At 43.4% G+C, this 25,833-nt stretch overlaps 1 protein-coding gene across 3 annotated transcripts in view; it reads right to left on the reverse strand.

Moving 5' to 3' along the window:
- Window positions 1-18,364: 18,364 nt before the first annotated feature.
- The window catches only part of EGFLAM (EGF like, fibronectin type III and laminin G domains), a 207,886-nt gene continuing 200,417 nt past the window's right edge, over window positions 18,365-25,833 (reverse strand). For all 3 annotated transcript variants that reach the window (XM_033932625.1, XM_033932615.1, XM_033932635.1), the window contains exon 23: window positions 18,365-19,377. In XM_033932625.1, the coding sequence (XP_033788516.1) occupies window positions 19,223-19,377 (155 nt within the window). In that variant the 3' untranslated portion in view covers window positions 18,365-19,222. The remainder of the gene's footprint in view (window positions 19,378-25,833) is intronic.

Below are 25,833 nucleotides of genomic sequence, written 5' to 3' on the forward strand. Positions count from 1 at the left end.
CCCGCTCTCTATTCCCCATTTCCCTTCAGTGTCTTCTCCCCACTCTCTGTTTCCCATTTCCCTTTAGCGTCTTTTCCCCACTCTTTCTTCCACATTTCCCTTCAGTGTCTGTTCCTCTCCACCCCCTTCAGCATCTCTTCCATTCCTTTCCACCACCACTCTTTCCTCTTGCCACCCCCTTCAGCATCAGTTCCTTTCTACCGCCCTTCAGCACTCCTCGCGCAGTCCGACAATCTCCCTCCCTCCCTCTTACCTTCGTGGCATGTTACAATGTAATTTGTGCAAGCCGCCAGAGACTGCGAGCTCGGTCCCCGTTCCGTCCCCACAAACCATCTGATCCCATCTGCACAAACCATCTCACTTCTGTGTTCCTATATTCCCCATTTCTAATATCTCCCCTATGTATCTGGCATTGACCCCCCTGTGTCCATATACCATCCCCATGTATGTCCCCTTTATGTCTTTGTCCCTATGCCCCCATGCACATAATTTCCCCTCTGTTTCTGTTACCTTCCTGTGTCCAGATTTCCCCTCTTTTCCTCTTCCACACCAATGTGTCTCTTCTCTGCAACCCCATCTAGCTTCTTTCCCTCTTTCTGTCGCACCCCTACCCCCTGCCTCCAGCATCTGGCTCACCTGCCTGTCCTCCCCTTTCTTTTCTGCTGTGGGTTTATTTCTCTCCCTCTTCATCCCCTTGGCCCAGCATCACTTTCCCTTTCACTCCCTCCTTCCTAGTATGAGGGAACACGTGTGATCACAGATCACGTGGTCCAGCAGCCCCCTCCCACCCGATCACCACGTCCCACCATCTCCCTCCCTCCACCTCACCTTAGGTGCCGAATTTAATTCTTCTTCTCCCAGCAGCATGCTTTCAATAAGTCACGTACACGTGGCTTCTTGAATTGTTGAATCATCTTCTCTGACACAACTGGAAACAGGAAGTTGCAACAGAGGAGAAGATTCAACAACTCAAGCAGCCACACACAACTTATTGAAAGTGTGCCGCTGGGAGAAGAAGAATTAAATTTGGCACCTATAGTGAGGTGGAGGGAGGGAGATGGCAGGACGCGTGATGCGGCAATCGGGTGGGGATGCTTGACTGTGCAATCCGTGCTTACTTCACTGTGGAGAAAAGACCATTCACCGCTCCACGGGGCAGTGAATGGCCTTAACACCATTCCCACAGGGACCACTTATTTTCTCTCCCCATTTCGGTGGGTTACCCACAGCTAGCTGCAGGTAACAACCACCATGTCATTCTCTAGTTCAGTGGTTCCCAACCCTGTCCTGGAGGACCACCAGGCCAATCGGGTTTTCAGGCTAGCCCTAATGAATATGCATGAGAGAGTTTTGCATATAATGGAAGTGACAGGCATGCAAATCTGCTCAGTGCATATTCATTAGGGTTAGCCTGAAAACCCAATTGGCCTGGTGGCCTCCAGGACAGGGTTGGGAACCACTGTTCTAGTCGCCTCCACAGGTAAATAGCAGGCAGGCAAACAAACAACGGAGATGTCCAGAAATACAGGTGTGCTTGGTAATTAAAGCACTGCTTTATTTATACGATGACTCAACACTCAGGTGTTTTGGCCCAAACGGCCTGCCTCAGGACTCTTATTGCAAAACACAATGAGGGGCATAATCAAAAGAAACCAATTTGGACATATGGCACTAGATGCTAGTGCTGCCTAATTCAGGGAAAAAAATTTCAATTCGATTCAGCCTATTGAATTGGTTTTTCGATTCAATTCGATTTTCCTGCCCAATTTGGTGTGTTTTTTTTTGTTTTTTTTTAAACATCCTGGTGGGTTTATTTTACAGCCTCTTCACCCCCTTTGCCTTCTCCTAACCACATTGGCACTATGGTGTAAATAAAATAAACAAACAAAAAAGACTTTTCCTCTCTGTGTTAAATCCTAGCTCACGTTTGCAGTCTAACACCAGCTCTGGCAGGATACACGTTTCAAATCTGACATATTGTAATTACAAAACAGAAAATAAAATTAGTTTTTCTACCTTTTGTTGCCTGATCATTATTCAAATCTTGTTGGTCCCAGGCTCTGGTTGTCTTCTGATAACTTGCTTGCCAGGGTCTCCTTCTTTCTTCTTTCTCTGTGCTAACCATCCATCTGCCATCCCTGTCCTCCCCTTCCGTTTCCCTTCCCTCCCCAGGAGGTCTGGCATCTTTCCTTTTTTTCATCTCCCTCCACAGATACACCTTTTCTTAACTACCCTTTCATCCAGCATCTATCCCCACTCCCCCACCACCCCAAGGTCCATCATCTCTCCCTTTCTGTAACTTTCATCCCTAAATCCCATGGTCCATCATCTTTCTCCCTCTCCTCTATTTTCAGAACCATTATTTCTTCTCCCCCAAAGTCCGGCATATGCTTGTCTCTTTGAACCCCCCTTCCCTCCCACCCTCCGTGTACTTCTACACCAGGGCCCCCTCCCCTGAAGGCCTGTCCCCCCCTTGAAGGCCTGCATCCCACCCCTGAAGGCCGGCCTGCATCCCCCCGAAGGCCTGTCTCCTCCCCTTGAAGGCCTGCTCCCCCCAAAGGCCTGTCTCCTCCCCTTGAAGGCCTGTCCCCTCTGAAGGCCTGCCCGCCCCAACCCCCACCCTGAAGAACAGCTCACCCCCCCTCCCCGGCCTCCCCGCACCGGCGTTTACCTTAACGAAGCAGCCTGCAGCAAGATCGCGATGCCCACGATCTTTGCACTGCTTCGGAGCTTTTTCCTCCGCCGCGGTCCCACCCCTCCTCTGACGTCACTCTACTACTATACTCACTAAACATTTTAGAAGAACACAGCAAACCAGAATAAATACTTGCAATAAATAAAGTAACAAAAGGAAAAACTGCAGGACAGATGTACATAGTACAGGAACTTTACTGAAGTCAATAAAATGTTGTCTTAATGGTGGTTCTCATTTATAAGAGGACAGGACCTGACATGGCCCGTGTTTTGAAAACCACTCCTTCCTCAGGGGTCTGGGATGCTTAACATCTCACTTATCGAGAACCATATGAAGTAGAACAATTGAAAGAAAACTGCACAACCAGTTTGAAAACCGTGTAGTAGCAGTACTGGAGTTCCACGTCGCCTGCTTTCTCAAATTTTCTTTCAGACCTGACCAGAATTGAATACAATACTCCAGGTTAGGTTGCACCATGGAGCGATACAGGGGCATTATAACAGTCATTAATTCTCCCTTTTTAAATAATTCCTAGCATCCTGCTTGCTTTTCTTGCCACCGCTTCACATTGGGAGGAAGGTTTCATTGTATTGTCTACGATGACACCTAGGTGGACCCTAGCTTCTGGTAACTGTGATGTGGGTTATTTTTCTCAAAGTGCATTACTTTGCATTTGTCCACATTAAATTTCATCTGCCAGTTGAATGCCGTCTTCCAATTTCCAATGGTCCGCCTGCAATTTTTCACAATCCGCATGCGTTTTAACAACTTTGAACAGTTTAGTGTCTTCTACAAATTTAATCACCTCACTCGTCATTTCAATTTCCAGATCGTTTATAAATAATTTAAATAGCACTGGTCCCAGTACAGACCACTGTGGCACTCCACTGTTTCCTCTCCTCCATTGAGAAAAATGAATATTCAACCCTACCCTCTTGTTTTATATCTGATAACCAATTCCTAATCCACAACTGAATTTTGCTACGCAACCATTTTAATAGCGAATCTAAAAAAGCGAGACATTTTCAAAAAACCCTGCATCAAATAAGGTCAGCAGACGGCAGCGAATATTTGCTAAATTTGCATGTGTGCATTGCTGGTGACAGCAATGGGCACATGCGCAGAAAAAACACGTCAAGAACCACCCTCCCCCCCCCATAAAACACAGCAGCCCACTGTCAAACAACAAATGCCCCCTAGCAGCGGGAGAGAATATCCCCAACTTGACATGATACTGCATATGGTTTTAAAGTGAGAGGAAAGAACATCAATAAGAACATAAGAATTGCCACTTCTGGGTCAGATCAGTGGTCCATTGCGCCCAGCAATCTGCTCCCGTGGTGGCCCTTAAGTCAAAGACCAGTGCCTAATGTCCATTAGGCTGATAACACTCAATAAAGAGTGTAGACCAGTGATATCAAAGTCCCTCCTCGAGGCCGCAATCCAGTCGGGTTTTCAGGATTTCCCCAATGAATATGCATTGAAAGCAGTGCATGCAAATAGATATCATGCATATTCATTGGGGAAATCCTGAAAACCCGACTGGATTGCGGCCCTCAAGGAAGAACTTTGATACCCCTAGTGTAGACGCTTGAAGAGCTGGGATATATATTTCTTTATTTCAGAAGAAAGAGACCCAACACTGTCAGTGTTTCAGCTCTTAGCCTGCCTCAGGGGTCTTTTGAGCAATCATGCAATTTTTCTTTTTCTTTTGTCTTTTGATTGAACTATTTTCAGCAATTCACAGAAACAGATCTTGTCCCCCTTCTCTATTCAAACTTTCTGAAAACTAGGCTACGGGCATTTGGCAGGGCTGCAATGAAAGATTTTTTTGCTGTTAGACCATTGAATAATGTGTTGCAGCAATCCATGCGGGAGAGGATGAAAGCATAAAAAATATTTCAGTTGGTGTAAATCCTCACACCCAAAATTGGGCATAGAAATTAGCTCTAAGCACTATTTTATAAATGGTGCCCAAGGTGGAGCTGCATTTATAAAACAGTGCTCCATGTGGGGTTTTATTTCAGCACCATTAATGAATCTAGTCCTTGGTGTGTAAATGTAGGGACCACATTATAGAATGAGGGGCATATTGCTTGAAAAGAGAAAAAAAACCCAACCCCATTCTAACATTTCCTTGGTTTTTCCAAAAGAGACGTGTGCTAATAATTTCTGTCTTTTTGCCTTCCTATACTACAATCTATTGATAAACCACTAAAATGTTTCATTATTGACTTTTTAATAAAATCTCTACTTTCTGTTTTCCCACATTGGACTTCATAAATAAGAGATTTTGGGATGTCAGACATGGTCTGAAAGCCTTTGGGCATTTAAATCCTTCTCGCATTACCCCTTGCCTACCCACCCCTGAGCTGGATTATCTTATATGGTGGAATAATATATTTGCTCTGTATCAGACCCAATAATCAAAGACTATTATTCAATGAAATAGTTGTGGTGCTTTAATTGGAAGGGAAACCTTAGACTTTGCACAAGCTGTGCTGCATTAATCCTAAGGGAAGCTCTAGATTTGAGCTTGCCCCATCTGTCTCTAACTCTGCTAGGTAAAAAGAGTTGACAGCTCAGCAACAAATTAACTGAAAAAAAGCTCCTCTCTTAGATTACAAAATGAAGACACTCTCCCCCCCTCACTGCCCACTCCCACAAAGAACCAAACAACCCAGAAATGAATAGATACTAGTAGATTCTCACAGGGTATGACACCCACTCCCTCAGAGGATACCCTGCAGATGTCTTTGCCTTTGATACATGATGGTACTCCATAGAATCTGAACTGAAAAGGCATTAAAGGAGAGGGGTGTAACCCAGTGCACCAGAACTCCCCCAGGCAATGTTGGATGAGCTGAGAAAAAGAAAACTGTTATTGCTGTGAAACTTCACTATTGGAAGCATTAACTTGGGAACAAAATTCAAGGGAGAAAACAAGGTTAAGTGCCTCCTGGAATTTTCGTTTACCTGGAACACAAACCAAATTATACCTGAAATCAGAGGATTTCATAATTTATGTTATCTACACGTATCTGGGATTAAATAGCCATGATAGAAACAGCTCCTCTGCTGTAGAAAAACACTTCCAACTTTGGGTAGAGACTTAAACCCCAAATCAACACTACAGCATTTTCAAAAGTTTTTGCATGTTCATGCCAAAGGAGATGAAAGACTGCATCATATAGCCAGCTTTAAAACAGAGATCCAAACCTGATGTAAACAAGAAGGTTTTTAGATGTAGGCAGAAAGAACAAGAGGCTATACCACAGAGCTTCCGAAACTGTAGGTCGGGACCCTGATTGGAGTCAGAAAACCCATGTTTGGGATCACATCCTGAGTGGGCTCTCCATCATTACTCTGCACCTCCAGGGGTAACACAATTTTATTTAGCTGTGATCATGGGGTCACAGCCATAAAAAGATTGTTAAGCACTGCTATTTAATTACATAGATTGTAAGCTCGTTTGAGCAGTGACCTTATCTTGCATGTTTAATTTACAGCACTGCGTACATCTGGTAGTGCTATAGAAATAATAACAGTAGTAGTAGTAATGTCAGAGTACACCTTTCTATGCTAGTAAAAAGGATCCCAAATGAAAAATTCAAATATGTGGACAGACATTTAAACTAGAAGAGGTGACGACAGATAGAAATATGGGAACATGACAGCAGATAAAGGCCAAATGGCCCATCTAGTCTGCCCATCCACAGTAACCATTATCTCTTTCTCTCTCTCTGAGAGATCCCATGTGCCTATCCCAGGCCCTCTTGAAATCATACACAGTCTCTGTCTCCACCACCTCTTCCGGGAGACTGTTCCATGTATCTACCACCCTTTCTGTAAAAAAAATTTCCTCAGATTACTCCGGAGCCTATCACCTCTTAACTTCATCCTATGCCCTCTTATTGCAGCATTTCCTTTCAAATGAAAGAGATTTGACTCATGCACTCATTCCATAGATATTTAAACATCTCTATCATATCTCCCCTCTCCCACCTTTCCTCCAAATATACAGATTGAGATCTTTAAGTCTGTCCCCATATTCCTTAACACGAAGACCACATACCATTTTAGTAGCCTTCCTCTGGACTAACTCCATCCTTTTTATATCTTTTTGAAGGTGCAGCCTCCAGAATTGTACACAATATTCTAAATGAGGTCCCATCAGAGTCTTATACAGAGGCATCCAATACCTCCTTTTTCTTACTGTCCATATCTCTCCCTATGCAACCTAGCATCCTTCTAGCTTTCACCGTCACCTTTTCAACCTATTTGGCCACCTTAAGATCATCACATACAATCACACCCAAGTCCCGTACACATAAGATCTTCAACCCTAAACTGTACCATTCCCTCTGGTTTTTCCAGCCCAAATGCATGACCTTGCATTTCTTAGCGTTAAATTTTAGCTGCCAAATTTCAGACCATTCTTCAAGCTTCACCAGGTCTTTCTTCATGTTATTCATACCATCTGGCGTGTATACTCTATTGCAGATTTTGGCATCATCCGCAAAGAGGCAAATCTTACATGACAACCCTTCAGCAATATCATTTATAAAAATGTTAAAAAGAACAGGCCAAAGAATAGAACCTTGAGGCACACTACTGGTAACATCCCTTTCCTCAGAGCGATCTCCATTGATCACTACCCTCTGTCGCCTTCTACTCAACCAGTTCTTGACACAACCCGTCACTTTGGGACCCATTCTAAGGGATTGCAGCGGGGAGAGGGTGCGATGTGAGCGCGGTGGGGGGTGCCAGATTGTGGGGGGGTGGGGTGCTATGAGGTGGGGGGGATGGTGGATCACACAGGGGGGCAACATGAGCAGGGGGCTGGCGGATCATGTGAGGGGGCCTACATGAGCGGGGAGAGCAATGCCAGTTCTTGGGGGGTAGAGCAGCGCTGCTGGCCTACGGGTGGGTGGGTGGGAATGAATCAAGCGAGTTTCCCTTGGTTCCTATGGGGAAACTCGCTTTGATATATGAGTATTTTGGTTTACGAGCATGCTTCTGGAACTAATTATGCTCGTAAACCAAGGTTCCACTGTATACTGCTTTCCAGATATTGCCCCCTTTTCCTATCAGTGATTTACTTACCTGAGGGTTCATACTCACCCGGGAGATTTGATCACCCTGCTACATCACTTCTAGTTTAAAGCACTCTTCAGTAGATTAGTCAGCATGCCAGCAAAGACACTTCTTCCCTTCTTTGATAGATGCACACCATTCCTGCTAAGCAGCCCTTGGAAAATCATCCTATGATCCAGGAAGCCAAAACACTCTCGATGACACCATGCACGTAGTCACGCATTCATCTCCAGGATGCGAGCTTCTCTGCCCTGGCCTTTACCCTTGACAGGGAGGATGGACGAGAATACCACCTGCGCACCTGACTGCTTCACCTTCTCTCCTAGAGACACAAAGTCACTTTTGACAGGTTTGTAGGGGTACCTAGTAGTATCATTAGTGCCAATGTGGATGAGCAGCATTGGATAGTAGTCATCAGGCATGATGAGCCTCGGCAAGCTCTCCGTAACATCTTGGATTTTGGCACCAGGTAGATGGCATACCTCTCATGACATCATGTCTGGTCCGCAGATGGACGCTTCTGTACCCCTGAGAAGGGAATCACCAACTACCACTACTTACACGCATTGAAAATATTTGACATTGCATTTATATCAAACTTTTAATAAACTTGGAACTTGAAACTTATGCCTCCTAGTGGTCACAGAACCAGTAATTTTGGGGATCTCAAGCTTTAGGGCTTCCTCTCCTTGGGATGCTTTCATCTCCTCCACTTCTAGGACAGCATACCGGTTCTTCAGTGCAAGGGCAGGGAGAGTCACAGTACCAATCTTGCAGTGTTTGTAATCTGAGTCCAGCTGCCTTCCCTCAGCACAGCCTCTTCTTCTCCATTGCTGGACATTTTTGACACCTCATGAACCATTTCATTGATGTACCTCTCATTCTCGTGGATGCTTCTTAATCTTGCCACCTCCTTTCTCAATTCTTTTACTTCCTTCATGAGGGATTCAAGCTGAAGACAGCTTGTACATGGAACCATTCCCTCTGCCTGGGTAACATTTTTTTGTCTGCACAGAGACAGAAGTTGTAACCAGAGCAGGAGCTTTGGTGATACGATGTTTCCCAGCCATACTGTGGTGCAGAAGTAGAGAATGACACGGTGGCAAAATTCATCACCGTTCCGTCCCCGCGGATAACCGCGGGAAATAATCCCATGCCATTTTCTAGTGTCTATTTCAATCTCAGTTTTTCTACACCAGCATTCTTCACAGCAAAGCTTGAGGGTCAGTGGTTGTGGCCATTCGTACTCCAATTCTTCCGTCTATCCTTAAGAAATGACATGAAGATGGCTTCCCGCGGTTATCCGCAGGGACAGGAACGGTGATGAATTTTGTCACCATGTCAAGTACTTACACCTGGAAGAAAAAAAAGAAAGGGCAGAAAGTAGTTCACAGGTTGCTGTGAAAACTATCTTTAATGCAGATCCTCTACAACAGGGCTGCCCAAATCTGGTCCTCAAGATCTACTAGCAGGCCAGGTTTTCAGGATATCCGCAATGAATATGCATGAGAGAGATTTGCCTGCACTGCCTTCTTGGTATGCAGATCTCTCTCATGCATATTCATTGTGGATATCCTGAAAACCTGGCCTGCCAGTAGATCTCGAGGACCGGACTTGGGCAGCCCTGCTCTACAACCTCTCTCTTTGAACCAGGCTTACTGAGGGTTAGGCACTAGGCCAGCATTCCTCCCAAGAGTCACCTGTGGAATCTGATCTCTTAATAAAGTTGTCAGAGTTTAGACCTGATGGAGGAGAATGAGTTCAGGATGTCACCCCCCCCCCAAAGCTTTACAGTACTGTAAACAAATTTTTATAAAACAAACCAACCCACCATCTTAACTTATTTATTTTATTTAAAGAGGAAAAAAGGACTAGAATAAAAACTATACAAAATGCAAGCAAGCCATCCAAAATTACTGGAAGGTTAGGAGCACAAATACAGTTTTGGCAATAAAAAAAAATCAAGATACCTATAGTAGATGTTCTCCATGGACTGCAAGATATGATTTTTTTTTTTTTTTAGAAGATAGGTAGCTTTAAATAGAAAAGAAATGGGCCTAGGGCACATGGAGTTAGATGTAATTGCGAGAGAAATTCTGGTGGACTGACTGGTGATGTAGGCAGCTGTCCAGGCCTACCTCGGTAATGAGACCTCGAACGCTATATACTGGTTTCAATAAGTATATATTTATTTAGTCAATCAATAACAGCTTACAGGAATAAATCATTCAGCATATAGTGTAACAGAAGGTGATCTCCAGGCCTAGAGATCCTCTGATGTCTGTTCTGACCTCTCCCTTCTAAAGGCCTGGTTTTTATACATTTCTTAGTGGCCAACACCACGTTGGCCTAGATCACATGATACATCCTTATTGGCTAGTTTCCTTATGTATTACTGCCTAGTTACATTCCTTTATTGGCTGTTTTCACCTGCGTCATGTTATGTGTTCACCCTGTTTTCCGTAAGACCTAACCTTTTCCCCGAAATGCCTGTTTCTATACCATATATGCATTTCCGAGCAATAAACCTCCTCCCAACTGCAAATATTTCTGACACTTTAGATGATATCTTCGGACCATGGTCTGTTTATCTCTTCATGGTATCTGGCTGGGTGGGCCTTGGTGCACCACAACAAACCCACAGCCTCAGGACCTGTTGCTTTTTCTCTAGTTTTACTGATACAGTAGCTAATTGAACTTAAAAACAGCGCATTTCCCCATCTTTGCATGCTCTTTAGTCAATGATGTGAAATATCTTTCCACAGTTAATCTACTGTTCCTATCAGCTGCAGAGATAGATAAGGTAGATGTCAGTTGCAGGGGGTGAGGGCAGTTTTTCTGTAAAGAGAAAAGTGATCTTTGTCTTTTTCCCTATCCCACTTCACCTGGTTTAATAATGTCAGGACTTACAGGGATTCTTCCAGAGGGATTCTTCCAGAGCTTCCATGCTTTACCTTCTTCCCATCTCCCTCCTTCTCTCACTGGCCAAACCTAATGTCACATTGGGAGTCCTTTTCCAAACAGTAGTGGGCTATGAATGTAGGAAAGGATGTCCATGTTACAGATCTGCAAATTTCCTCTCTGGAGGCTGATCTCTAATGGGCTACCTATACTGCATAGCTCTAACATTATAAGCCATGTGCATATGTGAAGGACATACAATCCGTTAGCTAATTAAACAATATGGCCCTGATTCTGTAAGCAGTTCCTACTACGTCAGGCATCTACAAAATGGGTGCCTGCTGCCTGCCACATGTCAATCACCAACAGGTGTCACTTCCAGAATTGCGATTCCCAAGGACCCTAGGTGCTGGAAATATAGGTCAGGATTTTACAGGCCTTCATTTCCAGCCTTCATTTCCAGGCCAACTTGGAACATCCCTCCCCTTTAGAACCACAGAACTCTGGAACAACCTCTCATCCCCACTCAGAAATTCAAGCTCCTTCCAATCCTTCCGCAAACACTTGAAAACTTGGCTCTTTTCAAAAATCTAATCACCTCCCATTCTCTAGTATTTTGTCCCTATTTATCTTCTTAGTCCCTCTCCTATATCCTTCCATTGTAGTTCCTTTCCTCTTAATTCTGTAAACCGTGCCGAGCTCTGCGCTTGCGGAGATGGCGCGGTATACAAACCTAAGGTTTAGTTTAGCATGGGGGTCCTTCCTGAATTGTGGCCATGATGCTGAAATCTGGCACAGCCCCTAACCATGCCCACTTCCAGGGCTGCGGCATCACTATGTGCTGATAGCTGCCAGGGACCTAAGCACCAGCCACGTAGTAGTGGCTATTTTTTTTTCTAAACAAGGGTTTAATTGGTTTTTAATGGCACAACCAATTATCATGTCACTTAAACACAATTAAACCAATTAAATTAGGCAGCAGTAGGGCAGCTACCACTGCCTAACTTTCTGCTGTTTTTCTAGAATCTGGCCCTATGTGTTTGTTACCCTATTTGGGTCACAAGAAACAAAACATTAGGAGGACTTTCCAAAGGTTAATCTGCTCCAAATTGAATACAAAGACCCTGTTGCAATCTGATATGCACAGTGAGCTTTCACGTTTGTAGGCATGAGGTCTGTGAAAAAAAATTGTGAGGACAATAGACTGATAAAGATGGAAATCTGGCACTATCATGCGAAGAAACAGGATGAGTGTATGGAACTGCCCTGTTATTAAAGACTTTATTGTAAAGTGGATCAATTATTAGAGCCTGGAGCTCAATCACTCTGCATGGTGAAGCCATCACCACCAAATATAAGACCTTCCCAGTCAGGTACTTTAGTTCACAGGTAATGAACAGCTCAAAGGGAGATTTTCATCACCTGGGTTGAAAACTACACTAAGGTCACAAGACGTAGCGGGAGGCTTAAAGGAAAGCTTCAATAGAACCATGCTCTGCCTAAATTGAACTAAAGGCTGTGCAGAGATGGGTTTTCCTTCTAACCGCTGCTGATAAACGCTAAATGCACTAAGATATATCTAGGGTTACCAGATTTTCCATCTGGAAAATCCAGACCCCTAGACCCGGCCCCCAGACTTGTCCAGTATCACCCATCCCCGCCCCTTCACGCTCCAGTTCCACCTCATCATGTTCCCAATCTCATCCCCAAGTCTGCCCCAAGCCACGTCTCCAATCCCCTCTCCCCCCTCCCCCCCACTGCCTGCTCTCATCAGGTAGGACATCCATGCATGCGTGGATATGACACAATGACATCACGTGCACATGTGTGTGATGTCATCATGTCGGATCCTTGCATGCACGGATGCCCTCCTTCCAGAAGGAAAGTTTTTCAAAACCTGGACAGACCCCTGGATATGTCCTCAAAAGGAGGACATGTCTGTGGGAATCCAGACATCTGGTAACCCTAGATATATCATAACAGAGCTGGGTTTCAAACCTGATTCAGGCAAATGTAGAAAGTAGAGTGTGTGTGTATTCTCATCCTAGGTCATGTGGCTGTAAGACATGACTCAGGTTGTTCTTCCCCTGCCAAATATGTGTTCTGGGAGTTATTCCAAGAGAAAGTATCTAGTTACACAACCTAAATTTTCCAACACAGGGCTTATAACCCTTTTCCTCCCTGCTTTTTGAGATAATGCATCACAGCTTGATTGATTTTATCAATATAATTTTGTTGACCGACCAAATTCTGAAAGCCCTTAATGAATTCCACACTACTCTCAATTTCAAGTGTGAAACCTATCCACATTGGTTGCATCTGTTGTCTGTTTGATACTGTGGAAAGAGGTACCTTTTGCCAGGTTGGATTGTATCATCCACTAGGATGAGGAGTTCCAGAGGAGTTCTGAAACAGATATGATGACCCACAATTATATAATAGATGCAGTATATTAGTGATAGGAAGAAGTGCAAAAGTGGCATTGTGAAACTCAAAGGTGAAGGGGAGAAATATGTAGAAGCTGATGAAAATAAGGTTCAACTGCTTAATATTTCTGTCCTGTGCTCACAGCTGAAGTACCAGGAATAGGACCGCAGAAGACAAATGCATATAGGGATGGAGGCATGGTAGACCCTGATCAAATTTCAGAGGATTGTGTTCATGAGGAGCTAGCTAAACTAAATGGTATACATCTGAGGGTACTAAAGGAACTTAGGGAAGTTCTGGTGGCTCTTCTAGCTGATCTTTTCAATACTTCTCTTGAGTCAGGAGTGGTACCGGAGGACTGGAGATGGATGGATGTGGTCCCTCTCCACAAAAGTGGAAGTAAGGAAGAAGTAGGGAAATCTTACCTGACAGCAATATCGCTTGTAAAAATGTTAAAAAGAATAAGCCCAATAACAGAACCTTAAGATATAACATACTTCGATAATAGCTAAATATGTACACTTTGGTATAGTCATCTACCAATCTATATATATAAAATCGGAGGTATGTATGTGTGTATGTATGTGTGTGTGTATGTGCCGTGATCACGCAAAAACGGCTTGACCGATTTGAACGAAACTTGGTATGCAGATCCCTCACTACCTGGGATGATATGTTCTGAGGGTCTCGCGGCCCACCTGCACACGTGGGCGGAGTTACAAACAGAAAATCAGATTTCACTCATTCATGTGAATGGAAAAAATGTAAAAAGCTGCCATTCTCACAGTAATTCAAAAACGGCTTGACCGATTTGAACGAAACTTGGTATGCAGATCCCTCACTACCTGGGGTGGTATGTTCTGGGGGTCTCGCGGCCCACCTGCACACGTGGGCGGAGCTACAAACAGAAAATCAGATTTCACTCATTCATGTCAATGGAAAAAATGTAAAAAGCTGCCATTCTCACTGTAATTCAAAAACGGCTTGACCGATTTGAACGAAACTTGGTATGCAGATCCCTCACTACCTTGGGTGATATGTTCTGGGGTCTCGCGGCCCACCTGCACACGTGGGCGGAGCTACAAACAGAAAATCAGATTTCACCCATTCATGTCAATGGAAAAAATGTAAAAAGCTGCCATTCTCACTGTAATTCAAAAATGGCTTGACCGATTTGAACGAAACTTGGTATGCAGATCCCTCACTACCTGGGGTGATATGTTCTGGGGGTCTCGCGGCCCACCTGCACACGTGGGCGGAGCTACAAACAGAAAATCAGATTTCACCCATTCATTTCAATGGAAAAAATGTAAAAAGCTGCCATTCTCACAGTAATTCACAAACGGCTTGACCGATTTGAACGAAACTTGGTATGCAGATCCCTCACTACCTGGGGTGATATGTTCTGGGGGTCTCGCGTCCCACAACTCTATGTTGCTTGCTCAAGGGTGGGTTCACCCAAGAATTTATATGTTCTTGCTCCAGGAGGTGAAACTAAAATTGTTGTTTATAATCACGTTTTGCGTTAGTTGTATTGTATTCATTTTGTCAAATATTTCACATTATAATTTGAATATTGTATTTTTTATTAAGCTGTAAAAAAATAATTTCATTCACCACTATAAAGTATCTTTATTTGAATCCATTTACAGTGTTAAGTAAGCCTGAATTGTATATCCTTGATTTTGCTTTAAGCATAGAATCTAATACTTTCCCTTCAATCTTCTACTCTAATTTCAGCTAGTAAAAAAACAAAAAAAAATCCTCCTTTTCCTTTACTTTCTCAGGAAGTCTAGTTATTATCTGCTTGGTTTTCTGCTGAATTAAGGACTCAGATATGAGGCAGAAGGGGTTACCTTTGAAAGCTAATCATAAACTACATTAAGTAGTCCAATAAAAAGATATTGTTTTCTTTCCTTTATGTTTTTGTTTTATTTCTATATATTACCTTGAAGAGTGGAATAATATGGCCACCACACCTTTTCACACATGATGAATCAGAGAAACTCAAACAAATCTCTGTAACACTGGAAGAGGCAATGGGTCAGTTTGACAAACTGAACAGTAGCAAATCACCTGGACCAAATGGTATACATCCCAGAGTGCTGATAGAATTGAAAACTGAACTTGCAGAGCTATTGTTAGTAATTTGTAATTTTTCTTTACAATCCTGCATAGTGCAGGTGATGCTGATTTTTTAAAAGGGTTCCAGAGGTGATCTGGGAAATTATAGACCAATGAGTCTGATGTCAGTGCTGGGCAAAATGGTAGAGACTTTACAAAGTGAAAGAACATATACATTAGCATGGATTAATGAAAGAAAGCCCACATGGATTTAGTCAAGGGAAAACATGACTCACCAATCTACTCATTTCTTTGAAGGTATGAATGAACATGTGGATAAAGGTTAACTGATTTTTGCTGTGTATTTGGATTTTCAAAATGCATTTGACAAAGTACCTCATGAAAGACTTCTGGGATCAAAGGTAATTTCTTATTATGGACTAGCTGATGTCCCGGCGTTGCACGGGTATTTAATTATAGTAATAACACTGTAAATGGATTCAAATAAAGATACTTTATAGTGGTGAATGAAATTATTTTTTTACAGCTTAATAAAAAGTACAATATTCAAATTATAATGTGAAATATTTGACAAAATGAATACAATACAACTAACGCAAAACGTGATTATAAACAACAATTTTAGTTTCACCTCCTGGAGCAAGAACATATAAATTCTTGGGTGAACCCACCCTTGAGCAAGCAACATAGAGTTGTGGGCCGCGAGACCCCCAGAACATATCACCCCAGGAAGTGAGAGATCTGCATACCAAGTTTTGTTCAAATTGGTCAAGCCGTTTGTGAATTACTGTGAGAATGGCAGCTTTTTACATTTTTTCCATTGACATGAATGGGTGAAATCTGATTTTCTGTTTGTAGCTCCGCCCACGTGTGCAGGTGGGCCGCGAGACCCCCAGAACATATCACCCCAGGTAGTGAGGGATCTGCATACCAAGTTTCGTTCAAATCGGTCAAGCCGTTTTTGAATTACTGTGAGAATGGCAGCTTTTTACATTTTTTCCATTGACATGAATGGGTGAAATCTGATTTTATGTTTGTAGCTCCGCCCACGTGTGCAGGTGGGCCGCGAGACCCCCAGAACATATCATCCCAGGTAGTGAGGGATCTGCATACCAAGTTTCGTTCAAATCGGTCAAGCCGTTTTTGCGTGATCGCGGCACATACACACACACATACATACACACATACATACCTCCGATTTTATATATATAGATAGATTGAGAACTGGTTGAGAGATAGAAAACAGAGAGTATGTTTAAATGGTCAATATTCTCAATAGAGAAGGGTAAATAATGGGGTTCAATACCAACTATCAATCCATACAGCAAAAACAAAATGTATATCAACTATATTCAGGAATGCTGTGTGTATATCACATTGATCAGAATCTGAATTCAAATAGCTAAATAGGAAGTTAAATAAAGCTATTAAACAGAGGAAAAGCCTCAGAACCCTGTTATATAGGAAACCCTTCTTATAAATAGAAAGGGTAAATCACTTAATCAGCAGATAAACATCCGTAGCAAAAAGCTGCATGCACAATTTAAAGTCATTTAATTTGTACAACAGTATAATTAATATATGTGCTAAACAGGACAAATGTCAGGAAGTTCTGTTTCACACAGAGAGTGGTGGGCGCTTGGAATGCTCTCCCGGAGGAGGTGGTGGCAGAAAATACTGTGCTGGGTTTCAAACGCAAGTTGGATGCACACCTTCTTGCAGATCATATTGAGGGATACGGGAAAACCGGGTCTCCAAAAAGGAGCACCTAAATGGGCCTCCGCGTGTGCGGATCGCCGGACTAGATGGACCTTGGTCTGATCCAGTGAAGGCGTTTCTTATGTTCTAACTTATCTACCAGTATTTGGCGTCTGGAGAAAACCACACAGTCCTCCAAACCGAAGATAGGCCTCATGGCTGCATCGGAGTTTATCAGGGACAGGACCGGCCCACATTCTTGCTCAGAATTTGCCCATGCATGGGCAAATTCTGAGCATGGAAGTGTGATGGTCCTGTCCCAGATAAATCCTGAAGCAGCCGTGAGGTGAAACAGTTAGCCTATCGTCGGTCAAGCGGAATGTGTGGTTTGCTCCAGACGCCAGAAAGATAAGTTTGGCACATATATTATACTGCTGTACAGATTAAATGATTGTTTAAATTGTGTGTGCAGCTTTTTGCTATGGAAGTCTGCCGATGAAGTGGTGGGGCGGAGAGGAAGGTGCGGGGTGTGCCACCATCCCTGGTGCTTCCCACTCTCTAAAATTGAAAGGGGATAGATTCCGTATGAACATAAGGAAGTTCTTTTTCACTCAGAGGGTGGTAGAAAACTGGAACGCTCTTCCGGAGTCTGTCGTAGGGGAAAACGCCCTCCAGGGATTCAAGACAAAGTTAGACAAGTTCCTGCTGAACCAGAACGTACGCAGGTAAGGCTAGTCTCAGTTAGGGCACTGGTCTTTGACCTAAGGGCCGCCGCGTGAGCGGACTGCTGGGCACGATGGACCACTGGTCTGACTCAACAGCGGCAATTTTTATGTTCTTATGCCAGTGCATTAATGTATTTCGGTTCATGGACAACCCCGCGAAAGACAAAAGCGCGCGCCGACAACTGAGCGCAAGACGGAGGTGTGCGCCGCAGAAAATTACAGTTTTTAGGGGCTCCGATGGGGGTTTTTGTTGGGGAGCCCCCCCAGTTTACTTAATAGAGATTGCGCCGGCGTTGTGGGGGGTTTGGGGGTTTGTAACCCTCCACATTTTACTGTAAACTTAACTTTTTCCCTAAAAACAGGGAAAAAGTGAAGTTTTCAGTAAAATGTGGGGGGTTACAACCCCCCAAGCCCCCCACAACGCCGGCGCGATCTCTATTAAGTAAAGTGGGGGGGTTCCCCCCACGCCCCCCGTCTGAGCCCTAAAAACAGTAATTTTCTGCAGCGCGTGCCTCCACGCGCCTTTGTCACGGCGTGCTTTTGACCTGACACCATGTATTTCTGTGGTAGACATGTTCTTTAACTAAAAGGGCCCTCTAAATTGCAGACTCTCTAAAGAGAGGAAAACCTATTGTACCTGAGTAAAACTTGTCATGAGCTACTACTGGAAAAGATATGAGTGCCATCCCTTCCCTTTGAGGTAAGCATTTAGAAAACAAGTGGTTTCTGCCAAATATAAACTAGTTAACAGTTCTCTTTATTGCAATACATGATCTACTGTGGTTGTAAAACACACATGGCTGCTTAGAGAGAAAGAGATGGCTATAAAGAGATTGCTTATAAATGAGAATAAACATAAAAAATATTTCAACTATGTAAACACAGTTTTGGAGGATTAAGGATGGTTAAATGCTTTTCCTAGCCAAATTCCATTTTTTTCTAGTAAGTATAAATATTGTAATGTGGGGAAAAACTGCAAACTTTACTGAGTTCTAAATATTCCATGCTCCTTTCCTAAACATTAACCCCTACCCCCCTTTATCAAGCCACGCTAAATGCCGAGCCTCTCATTCTATTCCTAAGGGCGGCTCGGTTTTTAGCTCACGCTGCTTGGCAGTGCGGCTTGATAAAAGAGGGGTGGGGTAGGTAAACCATGCTCCACGGTATTACTTGAGCAGCATATTCAGGTTTCAGAATATTGATTTATATCAGTGGGATTAACTCTACTTTCCAAAGAGCGCCTGATCTGATATGACTCAGCAGTTTTGAAAGTAGAGTCCACAATCTGTGCCTCACAGGGGCTTATGCAATAATAAAAGACATATTTTGTGAGTAGCAACAGTATTAGGTCCTTGTTGAAGCAAAAACATTTCCTCACAGGTATCCCATGCTCGCTTTAACAGATCTACAATCACAGAGATTTCAATCTTGGCTCCCAGCAAGCGAATTCTCTTCAGTTTATTCTTCCACATAGTTTAGGAACTATGTGATCGTATCAGCGGACAGCCTCAGAGTGCAATATTAGCGTTTTGGTCTTGGAAACAAAAAAACGAAAACAAGAGCATGATTCCATGCCTTGGAAGGCTGAATGTCATTATTTTGACCCACAGGTGTTAATGTTTTTCCCATCAGTAGCATCTTCCACCAATGAAATATGATAGTCTGTGGATAGGGTGAAGTGTGAAATACATCCCACCAGACCTCTCAGGTACTGCCTGCTTGTATATAGTGCGATTTCCTTCATTCCACCTAGAAGACGAAAACTGAGAATCAGCACACAGAACTCAAAGAGCATACAGATTTTCTCTTTAGCTTTTAGAGCAGGGGTGCCCAACACATCGATTGCGATCTGCCGGTTGATTGAAAAGGCAAAGCGAGTCGATCGCAGAGCCCTGCCTTTCATAATAAACTCTATCGCGCAACATAAAAACGAGTGAATCACAAGCCACAGAATACAGTACAGGTAGTGTGGGTAGATCACATGTCATTAAAAAATAGCTGTTAGCCTATCATCCATCTCCACTGTGGCATTTAGCACTTGATTGACATACAGTATAGCTAGTCTGAAATCTCGTCTTTTTGTAACTGTTCCAAAGACGAGATCTCAGACTGGCTGTAGTGTATGTCAATCAAGTGTCAAATGCCACAGAATTGTATTGTGCCATACATGTTCATGCTGTTATGCAAGGTAAACAATAAACTGTATATTTTAAATATAAAGTACACTCGGTATATATATAAATAAATATATGTTTAGCATTTTTATTGTCGGTAGATCGTTTTCACTTGGTCATTTTAAAAGTAACTCGCAAGCCAAAAACGTGTGGGCACCCCTGCTTTAGAGGATGGTAATTATCCTTTTTCAGCTATGCAGAAGCGAGTCAGACTAGATTAATCAACTTTGGTTATGGAGGAGCTTCTCATGTACAGTTTTGCTTTAATTCTATAATATTGATGTTTGTATTAACAACAGCACAATAATGTAACCCTAATTAAATAATAGCCAATAATAATCAAAATGTAACAACACTGAAGAATTGTCTAACACACCTTGTCCTTGGAACAACAAATTTTAAAGGAGTGTGATTAAATGATTGTGTGACTGTGGCACTTTAAATGGCACTCGATAAATGATTTATCATTTATCATAAATTAGGCGGGTTTTTGTTTATTGGGTAGTTCTTTAGGGTATGTATGTATATATTTAGCCTTTACAACCCCTTCGCCTTGGTGCAAAAGTCTATTGTGTTTGTTTTGGGAGTGCTATTTGATTTATATATTTATCAATTTTGTATGGACTATATGATGTATGAGGCTATTCTCATTTAGACTACGGTCTGGTGCTGGTCACCTTTTGAGATATTGCCTGAGCCAGAGGTTTTCGTTGATTCATCAAGGGCTCATACTGATGTCCATCATTTACAAATTCACAGATCTATTTTACTCCTTTAGACTTTTTTGTTCCAAGGACAAGGTGTGTTAGCCAATTCTTCAGTGTTGTTTTATTAACAACAGCCATTAATTCACAATCACATTGTTTTTTTCCGTATACTACTGACCATTATTTTAATATTTTTTTCTTATGAATGATTTGTAACTGCTTTCTTGATTATGCTTGTGTCTATATTATTCTAAAGCAGCGGTCTCAAACTCAAACCCTTTGCAGAGCCACATTTTGGATTTGTAGGTACTTGGAGGGCTGCAGAAAAAATAGTTACTGTCTTATTAAAGAAATGACAACTTTGCATGAGGTAAAGCTCATTATAGTTTATAAATCTTTCCTTAATTGCTTATGATATGTTCAGCTATACACAGCTGAAAGCAGTGCAACATGCAGAAAGTAAAGTTTAGATAGTTTTTCACTTTCTGCATGTTGTACTGCTTTCAGCTGTGTACAGCTGAACTTATCAGAAGCAATTAAGGAAAGATTTATAAACTACTAGCTGATGCCCCGGCGTTGCACGGGTATTTAATTATAGCAATAACACTGTAAATGGATTCAAATAAAGATACTTTATAGTGGTGAATGAAATTATTGTTTTACAGCTTAATAAAAAGTGCAATATTCAAATTATAATGTTAAATATTTGACAAAATGAATACAATACAACTAACGCAAAACGTGATTATAAACAACATTTTAGTTTCACCTCCTGGAGCAAGAACATATAAATTCTTGGGTGAACCCACCCTTGAGCAAGCAACATAGAGTTGTGGGCCGAGAGACCCCCAGAACATATCACCCCAGGTAGTGAGGGATCTGCATACCAAGTTTCGTTCAAATCGGTCAAGCCGTTTGTGAATTACTGTGAGAATGGCAGCTTTTTACATTTTTTCCATTGACATGAATGGGTGAAATCTGATTTTCTGTTTGTAGCTCCGCCCACGTGTGCAGGTGGGCCGCGAGACCCCCCAGAACATATCACCCCAGGTAGTGAGGGATCTGCATACCAAGTTTCATTCAAATTGGTCAAGCCGTTTTTGAATTACTGTGAGAATGGCAGCTTTTTCCATTTTTTCCATTGACATGAATGGGTGATATCTGCTTATCTGTTTGTAGCTCCGCCCACGTGTGCAGGTGAGCCGCGAGACCCCCAGAACATATCACCCCAGGTAGTGAGGGATCTGCATACCAAGTTTCGTTCAAATCGGTCAAGCCGTTTTTGCGTGATCGCAGCACATACACACATACACACACACATACACACATGCATACCTCCAATTTTATATATATAGATAAAGAGTTTTACCTCATGCAAAATTGTGATTTAGATTCTAAAGTATCAACTGCAAGAGACAAGATTTTGGTGTTTTCCTCTAGGCTTTTTTTGTAGAGGGGAGAATCAATATCCGACTTGTGCCTGTAAAACTTGTGCTTTAAGTGTCCGGTGGTCACGTCCGCAACCACCTTCAGCTCTCACCTCCTCCAGCACCAGACACAACCGCCATCTTACATCAAGCAGTCACCACCAGGAGAGGTGCCGAGTTTTGCGAGAGTTCATGAGATTACATACACAAGCACAAGCTGCACTGCCTCCAATGGTTACCTTGCATTCTTGAACGTTGCCCGCCTCACTGCTGTAACCTCATGCAAGCGCTTTCCTGCGTCTGTGCACGATTGTCCTCTCCTCTCTACTCCACCTCACAATCATGTACAGACGCAGGAAAGCGCTTGGGGAGGTTACAGCAGTGAGGCGAGCAACGTTCCAGAACAATGGTAATATACAGAGGACCTCAAAATAGTACCTGGCGGGGCTGCATGCGGTCCATGGGCCACGAGTTTGAAACTTCTACTCTAAAGTCATGAGCTGCCTCCAGCTAAAAAAAAAAGCCTAGCTTTTAAGTATGTGGCTAGCACATGCAATTACTGTGGGACACCTGAACATGTCCCACGGTAAGCCCTTTTTTGCTGCAGTATGCACGTGTTAATGCTTACTGCAGCTTAGTAAAAGGATCCTATATGTATGAACCATTGCAAAGCATTTTGAAATTATGTATGGGTCCTGTTTTATCCAAACACCATATAAAAATGTATATGTTACTCCTGGGGGAATTATGCAGAAATGCATTACAAATTCTGTGCCACATTTTCAAAACTTTTGCATAGAATTTCAAAACTTTTGCATTTAATTTTTTTTTTTTTGTGCAGAATTTCCTCATCTGACTTTTTCCTCCTTGGGCATCAGCTACCCCAGTTCTATCTCTCATTCCAACTATACTTCTCTCTCTCTCTCTCTCTCTCTCTCTCTCTCTAACTCCCAGCCTGATGCCTTCAAACTCTTCTGCATGCAATATCTTTATTTTTCATTCTCTCTCTTCATAGCACACACCCCTACTTATCCTTCCTTCTATAAGCACACACCTCCACTTATTTTTTTTCCTCCCCAAGACACCTCCCTACCTCTTGTTCTTTCTCTCCACCAATCACACCTTATTCTTTCTCCTCCCATCCACAAATTTCATTGTTTCTCATCCTTCACCATTCTTCATGGCACACTCTGAAGTTTGCTTTGCCCTACCTCTACCCCTATGGCACAATCTCAACTTTCTCTGCCCTCTGTTATTCCCATGGTGCACAATCAGTTTTCTCTTCCTCCTTCCCATCTTCATGGCATATTCTCAGCTTTCTTTGCACCCCCAACTCCCAATGCACACAGCTGTCTCTACCCCACCCCTTCATCTCCATGGCACCCTCTCAGCTTTCTCTGCCTCATCCCCCCCCCCACCCAAATCTTCATGTCACACTCAGCTTTCTCTGCCTTTCTATCCCCATAGCATATTCAATTTTCTCGGTCCCTTTGAATCCCCATGGCACAGTCTCAGCTTTTTCTGTCGAGCCCCAATCCCCATGGCAAATTCACTTTCTTCTGCTCCCTCTCAATCGCATGGAAGACATTAAGTCTTGTTCTCTTCCTCCCTTCCTAACCTATTCCAGTGATCCCCAACCCTATTTGGTACTCACTCCATTTAAACTCAGTCTGCTTTCTACTTCTTCTGTGTCACCCTAGGCTCAACTGTTCATATGAACCATGTAGGCTTCCATATTGTTCTGCAATTCAAATGAACAGTTAGGTTTAGGTCAGCAGAGGAGGAGGAGGAGGCAGCTGATTCACAACCATTCACTTCCTCCTCCTCTTGCTGAACAAGCTCTGTGGGGGAGGGTGAGATTGAGGAGAGCCACTGATGCTGTACCCAGTGTTCCCGCTAAGCTGCGTTGGCCTGCGCTCGCGCACAAAATATTACATCGCAGCGCAAAGTTTCTCTTCACAGCGCACACACGCGTCGGTAAGGTAAGGGGACGCATTGGGGGGATTGCACTTCCCCACAATTGCCATGCTTCGGTTCCTCTTCTTCCTTCCTTCCTCCCCCCCCCCCCCCCCCGCGGGACCCTGCGGCACCATCAACTCTTACTCCCTCTAATGTCGGCCCTGCAGCTCCAGACTTCCTCGCACCTTCTCCCCTCCCCCTTTGGATCGCTATTATTTTAAATGTTATAGCCGCGGAGCTGTATCCATCAGTGGAGATGTCTAACCTCGGCCTGCCCCGGAACTCTTACTGCAGCAGCCGCCCGTCTAGGCAGGAACAGGAAGTCACTGTTGCAGTAAGAGTTCCGGGGCAGGCCGAGGTTAGACATCTCCACTGATGGATACAGCTCCGCGGCTATAACATTTAAAATAATAGCGATCCAAAGGGGGAGGGGAGAAGGTGCGAGGAAGTCTGGAGCTGCAGGGCCGACATTAGAGGGAGTAAGAGTTGATGGTGCCGCAGGGGGGGGGAGGAAGGAAGGAAGAAGAGGAACCGAAGCATGGCAATTGTGGGGAAGTGCAGAGCTGCAGGGAAGAGTGTTGCGGTACCCAGCTGGAGGGAGAAGGAAGATGAGGGAGGGAATTAAAGGAGATGCCAGGGCTTGGAGCGTAGGAGGAAGGTATGCCAGTCTAAGGGAAAAGGAAGGGGGAGATGTGAGAGCATGGAGGGGGAGCGAAAGATGGAAGAAAAGGAAAGGAGAGAGATGCCAGAGAATCAGGGAAGGGGAGATACCAGACTATGAGGAGAGGTGTGGGAGAGGGAAGGCGAGGAGAGAGATGCCAGACCAATGGGGTGAAAGGAGAGATGGAAGGGGGAGGCATACAGTTTCTGGAAGGGGCATAGAAGGAGAGAAGATGCCATATAGGGGAAGAGAGACGGCAGACAGTGGATGGAAGGAAGAGAGTTACAAGAAGATGAGGAAAGGAGAAACCACAGAAGACAAAGGTAGAAAAAAAATTTCTATTTATTTATTGCTTTAGGAGACATGTGTCACTGTTTCTGTGAAGCATTGTATGCAGAGTCCAGCTTCTTGCTGGTTCAATTTAACCTTTGTCTATGTATTTTTATTTTATCCCCCCTTTTACAAAACTGTGAAGCGTTTTTAGCACCAGCCTTGGTGGTAGCAGCTCTGATGCTCAGAATTTTATGAGCATCAGAGCTGTTACCTCTGTAGCTAAAATCCACACTACAGTTTTGTAAAAGAGGGAGGGGTTAGTTTGTGATTACATATTCCTTACTAGGCGAAGGTGTTTTCTGTGTTCTGTGTGTTCGAAAGACATGGTTTTCTGTTAGGATTGACGGTGTAGGATTGATCTGTGCTGGTCTGGCTTGTTTAGTTTTACAATGGGTGTATTGATGTACTGCTCACTGCAATATGTAAGATGCTGCCTTTTCCTAGGTACTCATGTGTGACGTGTGGTTTGTTACTAAAAATCATGTTTTTCTTACAGATGGGGGGGGGGGTGCCAAAAAATGATGGGCCCCGGATGTTACATATGCTAGGTACGCCACTGTATGTAAAGATACCAGAAAGCTGGCGTAGCAAAAACTTCTAAGTTTTGAGTATTTAACCCTCCCACAATCTCACGGGCACTCGTTTCAAGTTTATTGAGATTTTGATTTAAACGCAATATCAAATATTTTCAATGCGTATAACAAAAATAAATTTGGGGAAATAAATAAAACCATTTGAACCAGTGTTCCCGCTAAGCTGCGCTGGCGTGCGCTGGCGCACAAAATATTACATCGCAGCGCACACGTTTCTCGTCACAGCGCACAATCGGAAGAGGCGTACGGCAGATGGCAGGGCGGCGAGAGGAGAATCGGGCGAGTTGGCTCATAACTTGCTGGCGCCCGATATTTTTGGCTCACGGTGAAAAAAGTTTGCTCACAACACCC

This window comes from Geotrypetes seraphini, chromosome 1, assembly GCF_902459505.1.
Source record: "Geotrypetes seraphini chromosome 1, aGeoSer1.1, whole genome shotgun sequence".
NCBI lineage: Eukaryota > Metazoa > Chordata > Amphibia > Gymnophiona > Dermophiidae > Geotrypetes > Geotrypetes seraphini.